Consider the following 20,190-nt stretch of genomic DNA (forward strand, 5'->3'; position numbering starts at 1 on the left):
GTGATGGTGTATTTAGAGTTCAATTTTGACATTGTCAAAGATTATTTGAATTCTAATTTTGTCTTTAAAGTCAATTATTTATGTAATTATACCTAGAAAAGGGCATTAGAGTCTTTTCATTTATCTTGACCAAAAACATTACAGTCAAACTTAGTTGACTTGGATGTGTTGTGGTCTTGGGAGGTAAACCTCTAGATGAAATAACTGAGGGGGTAAAGCTAATTAGCCTAAGTTCTAAACCCTCTAGATGAAAGAACTGGGGGATAAAGCTAATTGGCCTAAGTTATGGGGGGTAAAGCTAGAAAACTATTAAAAGGGCAAAGGGCAATGAAGTCTTTTTACATGCATTGACCAAAAAGATAACATTTGACTTGGATGTGGTGTGATCTTGGGGGGGGGTGGTAAACCTCTAGATAAAAGAACTGGGAGGAGGAGGGGGTAAAGCTAATTGGCCTAAGTTCTTTGGGGGTGGTAAAGCTAGAAAACTGTATTTTCCCTAGTAAACATTGTTACAACTTACAGATAATTTTTAAGCCTCGGGCAGAGTGCCTCCTTGAAGTGGAAAACAATCCTAGAAGGCATATCGAGACATGAACCTTATTGTACCTAGAAAATTACGCTAGAAACTTAAATCAAGAAGAAGAACATGTCACATATATAAAATTCGTAATGAAGCGTTAAAGATATTGAGGCTCTAGCTTCATATATGAAAATAGGGGTTGAGTGCGACAATGTTAGATAGGTGAGGCCCGAATTTAAAATCAGTTGGTTTAGTTTTCATTGTCAGGCTCGAGGCCTAGGCATAAGCTATGTACCTAAATACCAAGAAGTGTCAGCCTAGCAGAATGAAATGTAGTCTATAATCTCGAGGAGGCCATCAAGGAGGCATATGACTTAATGGGGTGCTCTATAGTTGCTACTTATATGGAGCTTTTGTATCAGGATCTTAGTTGCCTGCATGACTCACTGCGGAGAGAATGGTGATGGGGTCTTCTAGATTTGTTGAATTAAGCATATTCAGGCTTTGGTGGGTCTTGGCAGTCTAGTAGTTTCTTTGTTGGGTAAACCTAGGCACTGCCAAAAGTTGATGCATAGGGTGAAACTTAATTCTCGTATTCTTATGAGTCAAGTAGTTGTATGTTTTGGTGCCTAAGTTTGATGCGCTCTTGTGTGCTCCTGAGCTAATGGCTTCATGGCGATATTAAGTCACTACACCATTTTTGTCTATCAGGAACAGTGGCAAAACTGATCTGGAACGGACTATTGGGCATTCTTGTTTTGGAACGACTACGAGGTGTTCCAGACTTACAAATTGTTCCAACTTCTCCCCACATAAGGAGTATTTATGTCATTCAACTCAACTATATAAAATAGATCAAGAAAGAAGAGAGGAAGCCCCTCGTTTCTCTTTTTAGCTCAGTTTGTCATCTTCATCTCCACCATCTTCTCCGCCATTGAAGCTCAATGGCGATTCGTACAGATCGTTTTGGTATAAGAAACCTCTCTCCCTCTTTTTCTGCAATTTCTCACTCTTTTCTTCTTCTTGTTCTAACTCACTCTATTCTTATGCATTTGCAAATAAGATAGTTGTCGTAGCTCCAAAATCATCTTATTTTTATTCTTTTTCATGCAGTTAAAATTGTGAATTTGCATTGTTTTCTAGTGAAATTCCACATCTTTTTTGTTTAATTTTTTATGTTAGTTGATTTAATGTTTTATAGATTTCAATTTTGTTAGCTTCATTTATTAATTGAAGTGTTTCGATGATCTTTGTATCATGAATCTGAACTATGGAATACGAAGTGGGTTTCAAAACTAATCCATAATGATGAGAATGGCGATTATCCGCATTTGCATTTGCTCTTTGTATATTTACCTGTCTAAGTTTGTTATCTGTGAGTATTGTAGTTTTGTTATATGCATTAACACTGTTTGGATCTTTTAGGGTTGTTTGAAATGCAACGATGTTCGCATTCATTTTGTCCCCATGTTCTAATTGAATTCAGCTTGTAAAAAGTGAATTCTTCAAACTTGGATTGTTTAGTCTCACCTCTCAATGGATTAAAATGGCCATTTGTCTTTCCCAAATGCAGTGATCGGTGCATGCATTGCATTCTCGCGTCCTACTTCAGAGCTCCTACAGCCCAAATGGTTGCTATGGGCAATCAACTTGGTAACTTGGTATGTCTAGATAGTAATGTTTCCATTGTTTAATTAGGTAGATTTGATGATCTGCGATTCATGTTAGTTAACTACATATTATAACTGCTTGTGATTGTGTGTCTAGATATGGCTTTAGTCGTTAAGGTTGGAAGGTGTAGGATTGCTTAACATATAATTATAATTATATTAGAATACTTCTAAGAATGATAAAATGACGTTCTCTGGGGTACATCTAAGAATAATGCTTAAATGACCTTTCTATAGGGAACTAAAATGTCACTTATGATATTGGCTTTTCCTGTTAAATTAAATATTTTTGTGATGTATCATAGGCAATAGATTAAGATTCATGATTGAATTTAACCTTTCACCAGAGTATACGGTTTGCATCTCATGTAGATAATCCAGCATTGCATCTGTTTTCTCCCTAAATTGCTTCTTGATGCTTAGTAACTAGTTTTGCTCACCTGCACTTGATTTCTATTATAGGAGGGGAACAATTCCAATGTGCTTGGTTCAATAGTAAATATTAGGGTTAGTTAGACTTACCCCCCCATTAATAGTTGCAATCCCCCCCCCCCCCCACCCCCAATTGCAAGATCCAACGGCTACGAGATGATTTTTTTTTTTTCAGATGAAGAAATCTGATCGTTGGATCTTACAAAAATGGGGTGAGGGCGGGGGTAAGTCTATCTAACCCTAAATATTAGGATATCTTACTTAGATGCTACTTTCACTGTTGGTGTGAACAATTGTGTTTTTGCTTCTCAAATAGGGCACTGAGGGCACACCTATAGAAATTCGACAAGTACTTTTGCACTGTTTGGATAGTAATGACTTAAATCATATAGAAGGAGCATTGGATGCTCTATCCAAGGTTCGTATGGACTTTACTGGATTTTTCTTCTCTTTATGAGCTAAATAGCTAGTATGGCGATGAAAATTTATTCTGACACAGATTCGTTCTGAGAAGGGTATGAACTTATTTTTGCAGTATAGTCACCCTTCTTATCATTTCCTTGTACATAATTGGATTTTGAACTTTTGTATGTTTTTTGATGGTTTTACTTACAATCAATGAAACTCGCTCATTATACCAGTTGAAGTGTCATATATGTACTTATGATGTGTGTTCACTAGCACTTCTATATGAATTGATTATCTACTGTGTCTTATATAACTGCTTCAGTGTTATCGTTTTATAGGATCCACTGCCATGGCTCTCACTGTTGCGTCATGATACATAGAAAAGGAGTCTTAATTGCATGTATTTTCTCACTGTTTATTTTTATCACGATGTTTCAGGTGAATGCAAATTTTGGGCATCCTCCCTTTTGGTTTTGACATTGTGGTATGCCTTTTTTGTGAGGTTGTCTATCGTTTGATTTTCATCGTTCGATTTCAACACTACTATATTTAGCTAGACTGATTTGCCTACTGATGAAAAAGGCGCTGAAAGTTGATCACATCAAGGTGGTGAGATCAGTAGCTAAACATCTTAGACCAACTCAACTTAGTACATCCCTATCAAAGCTAAAGCTGTTGGAAATAGCAAGGTATTAACTACAAATCCACTTATATCGCGGTAACTTGAAATTGTATCACTTGAGCTGTAATGCTTTTGCATTATCATTTTTCTATATATGCTTTAGTTTGTATATTGAATATCCGAATTGTTTCTACAATATTTTTAAGTTTGTAACAAGTGTGTCATATATTCGTGTGTTGTGTGCCAGGGTATTGGTGGATATATTGGGAGCTTACATTTTCAAGTTGTCATAAAAGATGGAGTGATTTGGATCAAATGGAACTTGGAAGGCTAAAAGTGGATCGCTCCCAATAGTGAACCATTTTGACTTTTGTATCGTAACTTGTGTTATAAATTGTAAAATACTTTTTATGTAAGTTGTGTATAAAAATAAGTCAATGTGGTTGGGCTTTATGTGTTGATGTTTGGGTCTTGTAACTTTTTATCCACAGTGGTCTATGTCTTATTTGCTAATAGTACTTACAGATTTTGAAACACAGGTTTTTAAGCTTTAGGTGCAATTTGAAAGATCCGTACCAATATTTTTTTTTGGTTCCTGTAATTGATTTGGAACGGATATGGAGTGTTCCAAAAATTTTATTTGGAACGGATCTAAGGTGTTCCCTGGTTTTCATTTGAAACGGTTGGAAAGTGTCCCAGAACAACTTTGTAACGGAGTGCATTCATTCCAAATTATAAAACAGGAACGCACCAAAAGTGTTCCCTCAATTTTGGAACGCAGGTAATAGGAACCCTTGTTGTCCGTTCCAAATCTCTTCAGGAATGGTTTTTGTCCTTTCTAAAACATAAAAAATGGTGTAGTGACATTCCATGGGATCATTGGTTCATCCATCTTTTGCCTCTGTACATTATTTGTGGAGGTCTTGTCTTTATTTTGAACTTCTTTCCCATATTGTTGTTTTGGCTGATTATTCTGCATGGGATTAGAATTCATTCGATGCACAAAGGCATCAGTACATTAGATATTAATTTTGTATTTCAAAAAGTAAACCCTCATATAGTTATATACCATGAAATTCATCCTACTACAGTATAACATTGAGAAAGGTCTATAACATAATATCCTTGAATTTGACCAGTTTGAGATTGCATCGTGACTTCAAAATTTTACTTTTGTAATACACTAAGGGGTGTGTTTAAAACCCGAGATATTGGCAAGGCGTCTTGTTCCAGTTTAAAACCCAGATTTTAAAAAAAAAATGCGTTTTAAACTACCCGAAATTTTGAAAATCTTCCGTTTTAAACTTTATTATTATTATTATTATTATTATTTAAATAATAATCTAAAAGAAAATGCGAGAAGGGGTTTTGAAGTTTACCTTTTTGAAGAGTGGGCATTAGATTGACTTATTGAGACAATTTTATTTTATTTTAGACTATTAATAATTGGAAATTTTAAAGTTATTAACTTATTTGTAGTACTTGATTATGTCATTATGGTTGGTAATTATTAGTATCTTATTTAGAGTCGTGTTTTGGTACTCAATCTAAAACTTATAGTATTTGGATGAATAATGATAATTTGATACTTTCATGTATTTGAATTTTCTTTCATTTGTATTATTATTATTTTTATTTTCTGTGCATATTCTTTTTTCCACTCTTATAACAATTAACAAATCAAATTCCTTATCTATCATATTCTTTATCATCGGTTTTTACCGTTTCTTTTACGTATTATACGTTTTAAACTCGTTTTACCGCTTTAAACTCGTTTTTTATGCTCAACGTTTTTTTACGTTTTTTTTCCGTTTTTTTTTCCGAGACGTTCCGTTTAAAACACGAACTAAGTTTTTTTCAAGTACACCGTTTTAAACCTGTACCGTACTCGGTGACAGTGACTCAAAGTGTCGTGTCTCTTAAAATAGAAGCGGACGTTTCTTCAAGAAACACAACAAAAGTGGAATGTTACTTAAAGTGACATTTTAATCTATTAATCTCTCCAACGTAATTACACCCCTCAGTGGAGATGCCCTTACTTCCATTAACCTAAACCTCATGCATCAATCATTCAATCCTAATTCATACATTAAATTCATGTACGTGAAAATAGGACCAAAAGGATCTATGAATATGTGCCACACGGTTCTCTTCTTGAATATATAGTAGGTGAGACTCCTTTCCTTGCTATCTTTGCAAATTCCCTATAATTCCATTAATTCATCACACGAAATAACATTTAAATCTCTTAGGAAGAAATGGGAGGACCTTAACTTGGAGACAAAGAGTAAACATTGCCATTGGAGCTGCTAAAGGTATGTTTATGAATTTTATTTAAATTAATACAATTAATTTGTCCAATATGATGTAATGAAAGATGACAATGCGCTGTTCTACAAGCATAGCTTTTCTCCACGAAGGCGTTAAGCCGAGCATTATTCACAGGTGTAGAAAGTTGTATAGACTTTTTAGTGTATAGAGCGCTACCCGCGCCTCGGGCATGGCTGATGCCCAGTACTTTGAGCGTGACCTGCTCTTTCTCAAGAAAGCAGCGAATGGTCGCTACCGTGTTTCTGAAGTCGGATGATCGCTTTGTAAACTCTATATAAACAATTGTAACCTATTTAGAATTTAATCAAGTAAATATACAACTGAATTGAATTGAATCCTCTGGTTCTACATGGTATCGGAGCCAAACCATTGAAATCCGCTGCGTATTACAACCTTGAATCCTTGAATCTCAAACCCAATTTTTTTCCAAAACCTAAATCTCAAACCCAAATTTTTCGTTTTTTTTTTTCCTACAATGGTTGAATCTGACAACAATTCTTCAAACGCCATTCATCACCACTACACCCCACAAGACAACTCCACGTTCCAAAAAACTCTTTCATTAGATGAGTCCAACTACACCATATGGGCTCCTCTCATGCGGATGCGTATTAGAGCAAGGGGAAAGATTGGTTTTTTGACTGGCGCAAAGGTTGAACCGGATATGAATTCACCCGAATATGAAGTTTGGGCAACAAATAATGAAAAGGTGAAAAGTTGGCTTATTGATTCTATGGAGATTTCTCTTATGAATCGATATATTCGTCTTCCTACTGCAAGAGACATTTGGGAGGCTGTGGAGAAGACCTTCTGTGATGACTCTGATGAAACTCAAATTTTTGAATTGAATACGAAGTGCTTTGAAGCGAAGCAGAATGGGAGACTTATTCCTTCCTATTACAATGAATTGGTGGCCATGTTCTAGGAGATTGATCAAAGGGTGACATCCCAGAATAGCAATGTTGCAGCTGTAGTTCATGAGACGTCAACAATGTCCAGATTGTGGGTTCATATGTTTTTGTGTGGACTGGATTCGGAGTATGATCAGGTGCATGGAGAGATTCTTCGCAAGGAGCCTAGATTTTCCTTGGAGCAAAGCTATGCTTACATTCACAAGGTGCAATTGGAGAAACAGGCTATGGGGCGCTCTGTATCCATTGAATCCTCTATCTTGACTGTTCATAGCAAGACCAGTACTCCACCCGGTTTCTCTGATCATTCACGCCACCCTAAAGGTAAATCCAATCCTTATGCAGATAAAAAGTGCAATGTTTGTGGAGAATTGGGTCATGGCAAGGAGAGATGTTATGAAGTGATTGGCTACCCTGATTGGTGGGACTTCGCAAAGAGGCCACGAAAGAATATAAGCAAGGCTGCCATTGCTAATGCTGTCCATGGACATCCAGACCATGTTTCGGCTAATGTAACTCAATCAGGTATGAATGGTAAGGTTATTTCGAATAGTACATGGATAATTGATTCAGGTGCATCTGACCATATGACAAATGACCCTAGCCTTGCGGAAAGTCTTAGAGTTTCACCTCAAACCGTTGTTTTTACTGCAGATGGTACTCCAACTCCGGTTAGCAGAGAAGGTTATATTATGTTATCTAAAACCCTCACTCTTGAATATGTCTTAGTTGTTCCATCCCTTGCTTATAACCTATTGTTTGTTTGTCAAATCATTCTAGCACTTGCATGTACTGTGACGTTCTATCCATCCTTCTGTGTTTTTCAGGACATTCTTACTCGACAAGTCCTTGGTTATGGTGTTAGAAGGGAGAAACTGTACTATCTGGATTTGACAGAAACTGGAGAGAAACAGAAGAATTCTCTGGGGCAAGCTAATCAGGTCAATAGCGTCGAGAATGCAAAAGAAGTTGTGTGGTTATGGCATCGTCGGTTAGGTAATCTTTCGTTTAGTTATTTTAAAAGGTTGCAACCTCAGTTATTTTCAGTTGTTAGTGATTCTGAGTTTCATTGTGAAATTTGTGAACTGGCCAAGAGCCACCATATTTCTTATTCACCAAGTATTAATAGACGTCATGTTCCTTTTATGAAAATTCACTCTAATGTTTGGGGTCCTGCCAAAGTTTCTTCATTTTCTGGAGTTCGTTATTATGTGACATTTATTGATGATTGCACTCGTATGACTTGGGTGTCATTACTGAAACACAAAAGTGATGTATATGGGATGTTTACTATTTTTTACAAAATGGTGGCGACACAGTATCAACAATCTATCAAGGTCTTTCAGTCTGATAATGGTGGCGAATTTATGAATGGCCTCATGTTTGAATTTTGCCGGTCAATTGGAATTCGTCATCAAACCTCCAATTCGGTACCCCCCCCCAAAATGGTTTAGCAAAACGGAAGAACAGACAGTTGTTGGAAGTTGTTCGTGCTTCCTTGTTTGACATGAATGTACCTCGATCCTATTGGGGTGAAGCAGTGAAATCAGCAACCTATGTTATAAACCGTACTCCCTTACGGGTAATTGAGTTTCATAATCCTTATCAGAAACTCCATACACTTTTGTCCATCCCATCCATGCCTAACTTGGAGCCTCGGGTGTTTGGATGTACAACTTATGTCCATATCCCACAACCATAACGAAGTAAACTTGATCCTCGTACGAAGAAATGTATTTTTGTGGGTTATGCTGAGTTTCAGAAAGGGTATAGGTGTTATGATCCCATTACTGACAAGATGCATATATCTCTTGATGTCTCATTCCATGAATCCGACCCATATTACTCAGGGGGAGTTTTCCAATCTTCCCTTCAGGGGGAGAGTGATGGTGAAGGGAATCCTGATGTCTTTGGGGAATTGGAACACTTGGAGGAATGATTTGAAGTTCCTGAAGCAGAAATTGATCCTGTAGCAGTAGAGACAGAAGCACATGATCCGAATGTATCTGAAACTGTAGCACACGAGCCGGATGTATCTGAAACGGTAGTACACGACATTTTCCCTTCTACATCAATAACTGAAGATCTCGATCAGCATGATCCATCTCAGGTACCTCCTATAACCGTTAATGAATCTGTTGGGTTAGAAAGTCTTGAACCTAGACAATCACAAAGAGCGAGTAAGGGAGTTCCTAAGAAACAATATGAACTAGACATCAAAGCCAATGCCAAATATCCTATAGCTAACTCTATGTCTAACCATAGCCTTTCTGAGTCACATGCACTTTCCATAAATCAATTATCTACTGTATCTATTCCTAGTAACGTGCAGGATGCTTTGAAAGATCCAAAATGGAAGAAAGCAATGAATGAAGAATTGGAAACCCTTCAAAAGAATATAACATGGGAGGCAGTTGATATGCCTGTTAGAATGAAGATTGTTGGATGTCGTTGGGTGTTTACTGTGAAGCTTAATGCAGATGGAACTATTAATAGATATAAGGCGAGATTGGTTGCCAAGGGATACACACAGCGTTATGGAATTGATTATGAGGAGACTTTCGCGACTTTTTGTGGCGAAAATCAATACTGATCCGATTTTAATTTAAACTGCGACAAATAAAAGATTGGCCCTTGCATCAGCTTGATGTGAAAAATGCATTCCTAAATAGGAATTTAGAGGAAGAAGTATACATGGATATGCCTCTAGGTGTGAAGAACCATCCCAAAGATGTTGGGAAGGTGTGTAAACTGAAGAAGGCTTTGTATGGCCTGAAACAGTCTCTAAGAGCTTGGTTTGGAAGACTTACACAGTCAATGAGAGTTTTTGGGTACAAATAGAGTAATTTTGACCATACCTTGTTTATCAAACACAAGGATGGTAAGATTACAGCTCTAATTGTGTATGTTGATGACATGATCGTTACAGGGGATGATCCGAAGGAAATAAATGAATTGCAGAAGTATTTGTCGGCAGAATTTGAAATGAAGGATCTAGGACAACTGAAGTATTTTCTGGGTATTGAAGTTGCAAGGTCTAAAAAGGGAATTTCACTCTCACAGAGGAAATATGTCCTAGATTTGGTTGCTGAAACAAGAATGTTGGATTGCAAACCAATGGAGACACCCATTGAGATGAATCATGGACTCGCCATTCATCCTGATCAAGTTCCTACTGATAAAAGAAGGTATCAGCGTCTTGTAGGAAGGTTAATTTATCTCTCTCATACGAGACCTGATATTGCTTATATTATGAGTGTGGTTAGTCAGTTTATGGATTGTCCTAATGAAAAACATATGGATGCAGTCTCTCATATCTTGAAATATTTGAAGAAGGCACCGGGCAAAGGTTTACTGTTTGGAAAGTATGATGTATTGGATATTGTCGGATACACAGATGCAGATTGGGCTGGTGATAGAACTGATAGATGTTCTACATCAGGATATTTCACTTTTGTCGGTGGAAATCTTGTAACTTGGCGTAGTAAGAAGCAGAAAGTTGTTGCCAGATCAAATGCAGAAGCTGAATTTCGAGGTTTGGCACAGAGAGTATGTGAATTGTTATGGATCCGTACCATCTTGATGGAATTCGGCTTCAAGCTTCAAAAGCCTATGGATTTACATTGTGATAATCAAGCCACCATTCAAATTGCACATAACCCAGTTCAGCATGATCGAACAAAACATGTGGGGGTTGATCGTCATTTTATTAAAGAAAATCTTGACAGGAAGGTTATTCGGTTTCTGTTCGTAACCTCAGAGGAGCAATTAGCTAATGTTCTTACCAAAGGTGTATCTCACAAGGTGTTTGACAGCTTAGTTGACAAGTTAGGCATGATTGACATGCACCAACTTGAGGGGGAGTGTAGAAAGTTGTATAGACTTTTTAGTGTATAGAGTGCGACCCGCGCTCAGATAAAGGCATGATGGAGCGCGACTCGCGCCTCGAGCATGACTGATGTCCAGTATTTTGAGCGCAACCTGCGCTCTTCTCCAATACAAACAGAGCGCGAGTCGCGCCCCATGTTTTTGAAGTCAGACCGACTGTTTGTAAACTCTATATAAAAAATTGTAACTTATTTAGAATTTAATCAAGTAAATATACAACTGAATTGAATTGAATCCTCTGGTTCTACAACAGGAACATCAAACCAAGTAACATATTAGTTGGAGACGGATTTGAGGCGAAAGTTTCAGATTTTGGGCAAGTTAAGATGGGTCCTGTAGGTGATCACTCTCATGTTAGTAGCCAAATCAAAGGGACACCAGGGTACCTCGATCCGGCTTATTGTTCAAGCTTCCATTTAAGTCCGTTTAATGATGTATATAGCTTCGGAGTTATCTTACTGCAACTTGTTGCTGCTAGACCCGCAGTTGATACAACTCGAACCAATTCTAGATATCATATCATTGAGTGGGTAAGTGATCATCCTCATTTGCCATTTTTTTTTTCGTCTTCGGCCTAAAATAACACATTATTAAGATATTGCTTAACATTTGGCGACTAATCTTTTGAAAACAATACAGGCAAGGCCTAGTTTGGAACTTCGTAGTGTGGAAGACATAATAGATGTGAACCTACTAACTGAACCATGCAACATGGAAACGATGCTTAAAATGGGACAATTGGGTTTACGATGCGTGGTGAAGGTACCCAAAGAACGCCCAACCATGAAACAAGTGTGGAAAGAATTAGAGGAAACTCTCTATTCGACAGATAATCACATCAACAAACAACCATCAAGAAGCTCTCGGCAATCATGGGGAAGTTCTCGAAGATCAGTAGATCGTGATACTTCTCAAAGTTTCGTGAGCATTGATGGTGTTGGACTTCAAAGGTTTCATGTAGAAATGGATAGCATGTCGTTTCAGAGTACAAGCTTAAGGTGTTTTGAAAACAACAGTAACAGTATTGATATGGATAAAAATAAGTAAGGGTTCACTAGTATTTAACCACCCCCCCTAATGAGGCAATTAGTATTTCGCCGGATATGGATAAAAATAAGGGTTAACTAGTATTTACCCCTAATTAGCCAATTAGTATTTTTCCGAAAAATTAGGGTCTATTTCTTTCCCAATACACACAAAAAAAACACAGTCAATCCAATTTGATGTTTTTTTTGTGTGTAGAGAGAAATCCTAATTGGCTCATCTAGTGGGGGCTCATCTAGTAGGGGTAATACTTGTTAACCCTAAAAATAATCCTAATCTTAAAAGAATCAGTGAGGAAACAAGTACAGATGACTCTGCCTCTAATTAGTGTGTTGACATTATATCAGTTGAGTTTTACGGATGATTTTAAGCGAATTAAGAACGATACTTTGTACTTGCTTATCATTTTGTAGAGGAATTAGTGAACTGGTTTTATTTTTCGTTTACTGGTGATCACATGTGCTTACAAATGCTCGGAGTTTTTGTTTGCCAATGGTGCGGCAGAACAAGTCCATATAATCTTATATATGTGTCTCAATAATGGTTAGCAATAGCAAACTTATCGTCTCACGAGAACAATCAGAGCCAACCATTCTATGTTTATTACCAGGATTCTGTAATAGAACAGAGAATTCATCAATTGGGTTTCTGGAAATTTAGATGATGAGAATGGATATGTCTTGATTTGGGTTCAATGTGTGCGTGGAGATGGAAAAAATGAGACTTGAAAAAATGACAAACACCGAATCAGGAGGTAAAATAATGAAATCTGGGAGAATAGACTATTTGTTGGAGTTGTTATTGTGTTTCGATATTACCGACTTACTATTTCACCTTATTCTTCACACCCATATTTTTTATTTGGAATTATTTTACCGTTTTATATTGTCACGAGTTAGAGATTGTTGACCGTCTCCCCGTCTCGACTCAGTAGTAGTGAAATAATATAAAAAAAAATGTTAGTCCCACATCGTCTCTTCATAAGGTTTTTACTAAGTATTTTTACTAGGTATTTATTAAGATTGGTACCAGAAACGGATGCCAAGGACTCGGACCCGAGTGGAAACACGACCCGCTGAACCCCCTCTCAACTTTGATTACATTGAGGGTGGTAAGCTTTAACTCGGAAAGTTTCTTTTGTTCTTTGATGTTCCATTGTTGTGGTCTACCATCACTCTTGGACTTTTAATCGGTTGTTTGTTGATACTTCGGTTTTTGACTCTGTTCCTACGGCTTGCTTATTTGATCCCTATCTATGTGAACTCGTGCTGATACATCATCTTCAACTCGAATACATTATTGAGTTCGAGCAAAAAGTTCATAACGAGTTGTTGGGACGTCTTTTACTATAGAGTTGTAAACGCCGTCCCTATCATAATTAATGCTTTCCTTGAAAGCATAAATGACAAGAATATCAGATGCATCTGGAATTTCAACAGCCGCTTTTCAAAATCTTCTCAACAAACTTTAACTTCGAAAGTTTTCTTTTGTTCTTTGATTTTTGTTGTTTATCACTCTTGGATTTTAGAGTTTGTCAATATTTTTTGACTTTTTTCCGGTTGTTATTTGAAATCTACTGAACTTCGGCAAACTTATAAACAAGATCTTTTACTATAGAGTTGTAAAATTATGGATGGATCTTTTCAACGGCCCGAAGCATGTTAAACCATCTTTTTCATCTACTTATAAACAAGATCCAAAATTATGGATGGATCTTTACGGACATGTTAAACCATCTCATCGACTATGAATAACTTGCAAAGAAGAGCATCGTCGAAAGTCCATAAGATCATATTGTTTCTGTAATTAACAAGATGCATCAAAGGATCTCCATCAATCTCATCAATACTTCTCGAATTCTGGCTGCTTGAAGTCCTTGTGATGAACAGTTATTTGGATTCGGAGAGAGAAGGGAGAATCAATACCACTCTCTATAGCAAGATTTCGAATTTTTTTTCTCGTGACTCCTTATCATTAACAACCTTCAATATCATCTCATGGAGACGTCATTTAGAAAATAGAACATTCTCTCGACGATGGTCACGACCGAACTGTGGACGTTTCGGCCAAGATTTCTTCGAAGGAGGTGGAGTGAGTTCTCGTCGACGCGTCCATGCAAGTGAAGGTGACCGAGCCAGTAGTGGAGATCGGTTCATTCGTCTCATATAGTGAACATCGAGAATACGCTGACGGCAATCTTGGACTATCCCACAACCATTTTCTTGACCTGTTGCAAGTGAGTCTCCATCTCCATGGCTACCATTGTCAACATACTTTGGCCGACAATGAGCTCTTGGATTGAGACTACAACTTGAGCGTTTAGGTTGTGAACTGGAACTGCTTGGTGAATAGTGCTGCTGTCGAGATCGGCGCATACTGTTATTGCGACGAGGACTTGCAGTGGCTTGCCTACCCCTCCTAGAGCTTGGGGTAGAAACTTTATTGGTTTTTCGTTGGTTAGGTAGTCTATCTTGCTGACCTATATGGATATTTTGCCGATATCCCTTAGTATGGTTCAAATCAGCTAAACCTGTTTTCTTCATGAGATCTTTTGTGAGTTGGCAATCCCTCACAGGGTGGTCAGCATCAAGGTCGGCAAAGGAGTTTGTGGATTCGCTTACGATTACACTGGAAAGTGTTGGCTTTCGGTGTTGCACAATTTGTTTACGCGAAGCCTTTTGTAAGCGACTCACACGGTTTCTCTTGGTGCGGGAGTTTGTGCTTGGAGTCTTTGACAGAGATGTTTCAGAGTTCAAATGTTCCCAAACACTTTTTGTCGTGGACCCTGAATCATCTTCGAGAAGTTGACGCGGCTGTTTCTTTAGATTGTTATTCTTGCTCTCCAATTGTTGGAGACGACGGTCGACCTGAGTTGATGAATCGGATACATGAATACCCACTCTCTAAGTCGCAGATGGGCGAGAACTATCAGACTTGGAAAGTGAATTCCCAGCAGAAAGTGAGTGCTGAACTTGTGCGGCAATAGAGAAACTTTCACTGTTGTTTGTTTTTCGAGAAGTCATTGACGTAACTTTTGTTTTGTGGTTGAGGGTAGGAGCACAGACGGCACCAAATATGTTTTGGCAAGATTTGTCAAAACACAACGGTTGGGTTGGAAGTGATCTTTTCGGAAGAGATTGCAAAGGGGATGGTTGGTGAGAGTTGAGACTGAACTTCGATTTGAAGTTGCCTACGTACCCAAATATTGTATTGTCTTAGGATCAAGTCTCGATGCGTAGTTTTGGAGAATGAACAATGTTGGATTTTATATGTCAGATTGGTGATAGTTACTTCCTCGTTCTCTAATATTCCAATCGTGGGATGAAATTGGAGAACTTGCTGGAGAACCGTCACACGATCTAAAATTGATAGAAGTGAATCTTGAATTTGGACGAAGTTGTGAAAATTGATTGATTCGGTCAAACAACTACCTCACAAATATTAAGACACGTATTTAATTGAATAGACTTTGTGTCATGTCAGTAGACTATAAATTGAGTCTGAGCATGAACTTTATTGTAGATAAGTTCTGAGCATAAACTCTGAACGTAAGTTTTTGGGCTCTGAGCATGAACTTTATTATAGGTAAGTAAGTAGATTAGTTATGAGCGTAGCCTCTGTGTGAATTTGTATTGAATTGAGCTTTTATTAAAACACATTTGTAGGGGCCAGAACAGGCCCCACCCATTTTTTTTTTTTTTTTGCTTCATACTTTCCCAGTTTCTACACACTTTTTGCCTTTACTTTACAGTCTACAAAATATTTGCTTCAACCCATTAAATGAGTTGCAAAAGACCAAAATTCTGAAGATATTAAACTGATTCGCAACTCTCCATACTTCTAGATTTCGACTATTGAATTTCCAACAGCTCCAGAGTGAAACTTTAAAGAAATTCAAAGATCCTGACACAAGACTGATCCAACAGAATTCCGACGCTTTATTGCAAGTCTGATGTTGTCTTCGATTTTTTTTTTGAAAAAGCTAAAGAAATCCCAAGAGTTCTGACATTCCAAACAGAATTGCGGGCATTGGCAATTTCTACACAACTCGATTCAGAATAAGAAAGGTGGTTAGGCAGTTCCTTTCGAAATTGGAGAAGTTTGGCTAGATGTCATATTGCAAGTTGAGGGACTTCATCTATCAAAAATTTTGCTTCCGGTGTTCAATGTTTATTGCAAGTCGAGGAACTATTACCATGGACCATGGACCATGGCAGCAGAAGCAAGTAGGATGTACTGGTGGAGTAAGACCCTGGTTTGAGATGGCCAATCCACTAGTATGAGAACCTTAATATCCAAGACGAGCAAGGTCTGAACTTGGTGCCGTTGTGTCACAAAGGTCAAGAGGCCTTCATTAAATCAAATAAAATATTCAATATGGATATATAAGATAGTCCAAAGAAACTTCAATCAACATACAAAACAAGGACTTACATTAGAATTACTCATCTCAAGTTATTTGGGCAGACTTGGGAAAGAGCAACAATATGAGAATTGTGAACTGGTACAAGTTTAGTCCCCTCTTTATCACTCTTCAGAAGAAATAGAAGGGAACAAAACAAAACAAAAAAAAAAATAAGTAAATAGATAAATAAATAAACAAATCAAAATTAAGAACTAAATGAATATATATTTAATGGAACCATGGCTAGCATGTTAAGATGACGAATAAACATCCAACAACACATTAGGATGTCTAAACCATGTTGACTTGCCAAAGACATCGTACAGCTTTAGATCAGCATGACTCGAATACCATGCATTGAGGAAAAACCAAAGAGATCACAAACATGCAAACAAGTGGTAGCACCTGAAGGATTTTACAAGAGAATCCATATTTGGCATCTACCAAGATGTAACTCTCATGCCAAACTAAAAATATAAGCTCCAATGCCTAATAACCTAAATTCAACTCAACTTAACAGCAATTGTAAAAATAGCGCAACGACACTGCCACCAAAGATAACCATGGGGTGGTGTGAAAAGAATTTTCCACAGGTTTCTAGCATTTAAAAGAAAAACCAAAATGTGACCTCAAAGTAGAGGCAAGGGGTATACACGCTAGTTAACATATGAATATATGATAGTACAGGATAAGAATCAATATTTATAAACAAACCTGAGTCCGGTAAGGATGTTGTTTCTGCACACTCAAAACGATCTTTTCAAAATGAAACTTCAGAGTATCCTCTTCCATTGGTCCTTGCAGATGTTGAAACAATTGTCTGGCACTGCCCTGATGAGTGGGGCATAGTATCCAAAAAAAATAAGATTAGTGAAAATGACAAATGACAAATGACAAATGCCAATAAAAAATATGAAAACTACTACTCCAAATCCAAAACACAACTCAAATTTTGTAACAGTTCCAAACATTCATACCTTCGGAATGCCTGGCAAAGTAGACGGATAAGATTGAGATGACCCTGAATCTTCCGCACTATCAGCCCCATCACCAGCGTTCCTGTCCATTAGAATTTTGTGGCGTTCTTTGCATTCTTTAGGGTTTCTATATATACACTATAAGAGTCAGACAGGAAAATCAAATTAGGATTTTCTATTTTTCACGAAGAGAAGAAACTAGAAGAATTTTGGAAAGTTTAATAACAGTGTCTTCGAACAGATACAAGAATAGTGAGGTAAATATTAAGGACTTGGGGTAAGAAATATAAAATCCAAATAAGGTATACCTTGAATTGCAGAGTGCTGCTGACGACATCACTAACAAGCTCCCAGTTTGGACCCATGTCATGTACAAGGACAACAAGTGCCTGAAATAATAAATTTAGGACTTCCTTTCACAAAGCACGACAAACCAAAAAGGAAATTAAGTGAAAGAAACATAGTCACCTGATCTTCAAACAAAGACCACGGACCTCCAGACACCGACTTCCCAGCAGGCGTCTGCCACAAATTTAAGCAGCCAAGTTATAATATATCAATAACAAGATGTCAAACTAATGATCAAATATGTAGGTCCAGGGAGCAACACGCTATTGAAGCGTAGACCTTCATATTTATTGGACTTGCTTGTGATAAATCTGGACATATTAGCCAAACTAGTAGGTAAAGCCAACAAAGACTGAAGAAGGAACGGTAATTTCAGTTCTCGATCCTATTACAATCTTCTAGCCAGCAGCATTCCTTACCCACCCCAACCTATAACTCCAAAGCTTTTATCGATGGCGTGGTGCAGTCGTGTACCTCCTAAAGTGCAGTTCTTCCTTTGGTGTTTACTACCTCAAGTTGATGAAACTGCAGACCACCTTATGTTACACTGCAGTTTCAGTAAAGGTGTGTGGCAAAAAATTCTACAACCGGTGGGCATTGATATCAACCAGGCTATCTGCCCTCATTCAGTAGTCTCTTGCCTTCATAGCTGGTTGTCGCCAAATACCACGGCCTATAGGAAATGCATTTGGCTTTTAGTTCCTTATGCCACATGGTGGTCTATCTGGAAAACAAGGAACGATGCCATCTTTAACAACAAGCCAGCATCTATTGAAACCACAATTCGTAACATTAAAGCAAACTTGTGGCATTGCACATCCATGCTTTCGGAGAGAAGGGGCTACGGTTTTGGGAACTTAATGTTAGAGTGAGGATCTGTTATTTCAGGTGTAACTTAGCTAGGATTTTTCACTTTTATGTTTCTTTTTTGTTCAACACCTCCTTTTATTGGTGAGTCTCTTACTCACTTTTTTCTTGCTTTCTTCTCAATAAGATGCCAATTTATTAAAAAAACAAGACTGAAGAAGGAAAAAAATTTGCTCGTCCAAAACACTCCTCCACAAGTGACAGCATACAATAGGATATTATTATTAGGTCAAATAGTGACATTTCATGAGCACCTTCGGGCAGATAAGGGGCAAGCGCTATGTTCTACGTGTGAGTAGGTAAAGTCATGAAAAATCTGACAATTACTGGTGGGGATAGAAAAAAGACTGAATACATAAAACGAGTTTACAAAGCAAGTATACCAGACTGCACCTGAAAATTCAACTGTCAAAAGTAACTAAATAAAACCAGAACTAATTAACTGACACAGGTTTTCTTCTCACATTATTTAGAGATATCAACAGATGAACAAATCTTGGAAATAAAAAAAATATATCAACAGACCTCACCCACATTTCCAAACAGATTGTTTAAGGGAAACAAATAAATAAATAAAATAACTCACTCGCATCATATTCATATGCAAAACCTCGCGGGTTCTCATCATCCGGTTTCCTGTCCGGTGGTATGCCTACACCAACGGAGGAATCCATAGTTCGAGATGAGACCATATTCAACATACAAGTCACTTAAATATTTGAAACCATAAAGTAAGTGTTTTTACATTTTGTTGAGCTTCCATGTAAATTTAGATGATGAAAATGGGATATGTCTTGGTTTGGGTTCAATTGTTCAGTTTTTGTGTGGCGTGGAGATGGAAAAAGTGAGATGTGAATAAATGATAAGCTCGAAACAGTGACATGGAAATGCAAACCAAACAAAAGCTGGATCGGTCAAATAATAGATACCCAAATCTTAAAACAATAAATTTACCAGTCAAAGCGAAGAGACTGATTATTGGAGTTGTTAATGTGTTTCGAAATTACCCATTCACTATTTCAACATATTCTTCAAAACACTCTTTTTTATTTGGAAATATTTTGCCGAGCACGACAACTTTGATGCCTACGAAGTCGAATTGGAGAGAAACTGTTTGTTCACTTTAAAATACCGAGTGAATTAATGATGAAAAAACACGTTAGTCCCACATTGTCTTTCCATAATGTTTTTAGGGTTTAGGGTTCGTCTACCCCGGGGATGTCCTCATAGGGACGCGATCCGAGACCGTTGGATTCGAAATCCATCGGTCCGAAAATCAAAAACATATTCACATTCTCTCTCTTCCTTTTTGTTTTTGATTTTAAGACCGTTGGATTTCAGATCCAACGGTCTCGGAACCCGCATCCCTATAGGGATATTCTCGTGGTAGCCCAAATTACGTATATTTAATAAGTTTCCTGTTTCCCTCTCCCGGGCCCAGCTCCCCCTCCCCCTTTTATTTTTGGTGATTTAATCGCATTGGGCAATCCCCAAAATATATATATATATATATATATATATATATAGGGTTTGGCAAAATGGCTACCTTGATGACTCTATTTGATGTTCTATTTTGATATACTTTATCTTGATGACTCACCACGCCCTCATTTTGTTAGATTACAATCCATCCAACGTCCAAATCTATTTCTCATCTACTAAAGAAATCAGGGTGGGTATAACGGTCATTTGGCATTTTCTTTCACAAATTAGATTTTGGAAAGAAAACACACGCCCTCTCTATTCATCCTTTTTTTTTTTTTTTTC

At 37.5% G+C, this 20,190-nt stretch overlaps 2 protein-coding genes across 5 annotated transcripts; one reads left to right on the forward strand and one right to left on the reverse strand.

The window, feature by feature from the left end:
- Positions 1-3,603: 3,603 nt before the first annotated feature.
- On the forward strand, positions 3,604-11,829 carry LOC147498478 (putative serine/threonine-protein kinase PBL12). Its single transcript, XM_086563246.1, has 6 exons — positions 3,604-3,719; positions 5,766-5,821; positions 5,905-5,971; positions 6,053-6,097; positions 11,036-11,312; positions 11,422-11,829. Exons 1-6 carry the CDS (start codon positions 3,604-3,606, stop codon positions 11,827-11,829), a joined length of 969 nt encoding a protein of 322 aa, XP_086419372.1.
- Positions 11,830-15,452: 3,623 nt separating this feature from the next.
- On the reverse strand, positions 15,453-19,648 carry LOC147498479 (chromatin modification-related protein EAF1 B-like). Of its 4 annotated transcripts, XM_086560466.1 has the most exons (9): positions 19,169-19,359; positions 19,010-19,075; positions 17,836-18,280; positions 17,677-17,730; positions 17,517-17,597; positions 17,209-17,346; positions 16,946-17,062; positions 16,261-16,358; positions 15,453-16,175 (listed from the first exon to the last, which is right to left on the reverse strand). In XM_086560466.1, the coding sequence occupies exons 3-8, from the start codon at positions 17,839-17,841 to the stop codon at positions 16,272-16,274; spliced, it is 483 nt and encodes a 160-aa protein (XP_086416592.1). In that variant the 5' UTR covers positions 17,842-18,280; positions 19,010-19,075; positions 19,169-19,359; the 3' UTR covers positions 15,453-16,175; positions 16,261-16,271. The 4 variants fall into 4 exon arrangements, with proteins under 4 accessions (XP_086416592.1, XP_086416590.1, XP_086416593.1 ...); XM_086560464.1 differs by lacking the exon at positions 17,836-18,280 and having other exon boundaries at positions 19,169-19,648; XM_086560467.1 differs by lacking the exons at positions 17,836-18,280; positions 19,169-19,359 and adding an exon at positions 19,378-19,647.
- Positions 19,649-20,190: the final 542 nt, after the last annotated feature.

This window comes from Coptis chinensis, chromosome 5 (genome assembly GCF_015680905.1).
Source record: "Coptis chinensis isolate HL-2020 chromosome 5, ASM1568090v1, whole genome shotgun sequence".
In the NCBI taxonomy this organism is placed as follows: Eukaryota; Viridiplantae; Streptophyta; class Magnoliopsida; order Ranunculales; family Ranunculaceae; genus Coptis; species Coptis chinensis.

Coding starts and splice junctions, on each gene's coding strand:
- LOC147498478 (XM_086563246.1), top strand. CDS start 3,604: ATGAAAAAGGCGCTGAAAGTTGATCACATCAAGGTGGTGAGATCAGTA. Junction 3,720..5,765: donor AAGCTGTTGGAAATAGCAAG/GTATTAACTACA, acceptor ACGTGAAAATAG/GACCAAAAGGATCTATGAAT. Junction 11,313..11,421: donor GATATCATATCATTGAGTGG/GTAAGTGATCAT, acceptor AAAACAATACAG/GCAAGGCCTAGTTTGGAACT.
- LOC147498479 (XM_086560464.1), bottom strand. Junction 17,731..19,009: donor TGCATATGAATATGATGCGA/GTGAGTTATTTT, acceptor AATTTGTGGCAG/ACGCCTGCTGGGAAGTCGGT. Junction 16,359..16,945: donor AACATCCTTACCGGACTCAG/GTTTGTTTATAA, acceptor TTTCTTCTGAAG/AGTGATAAAGAGGGGACTAA.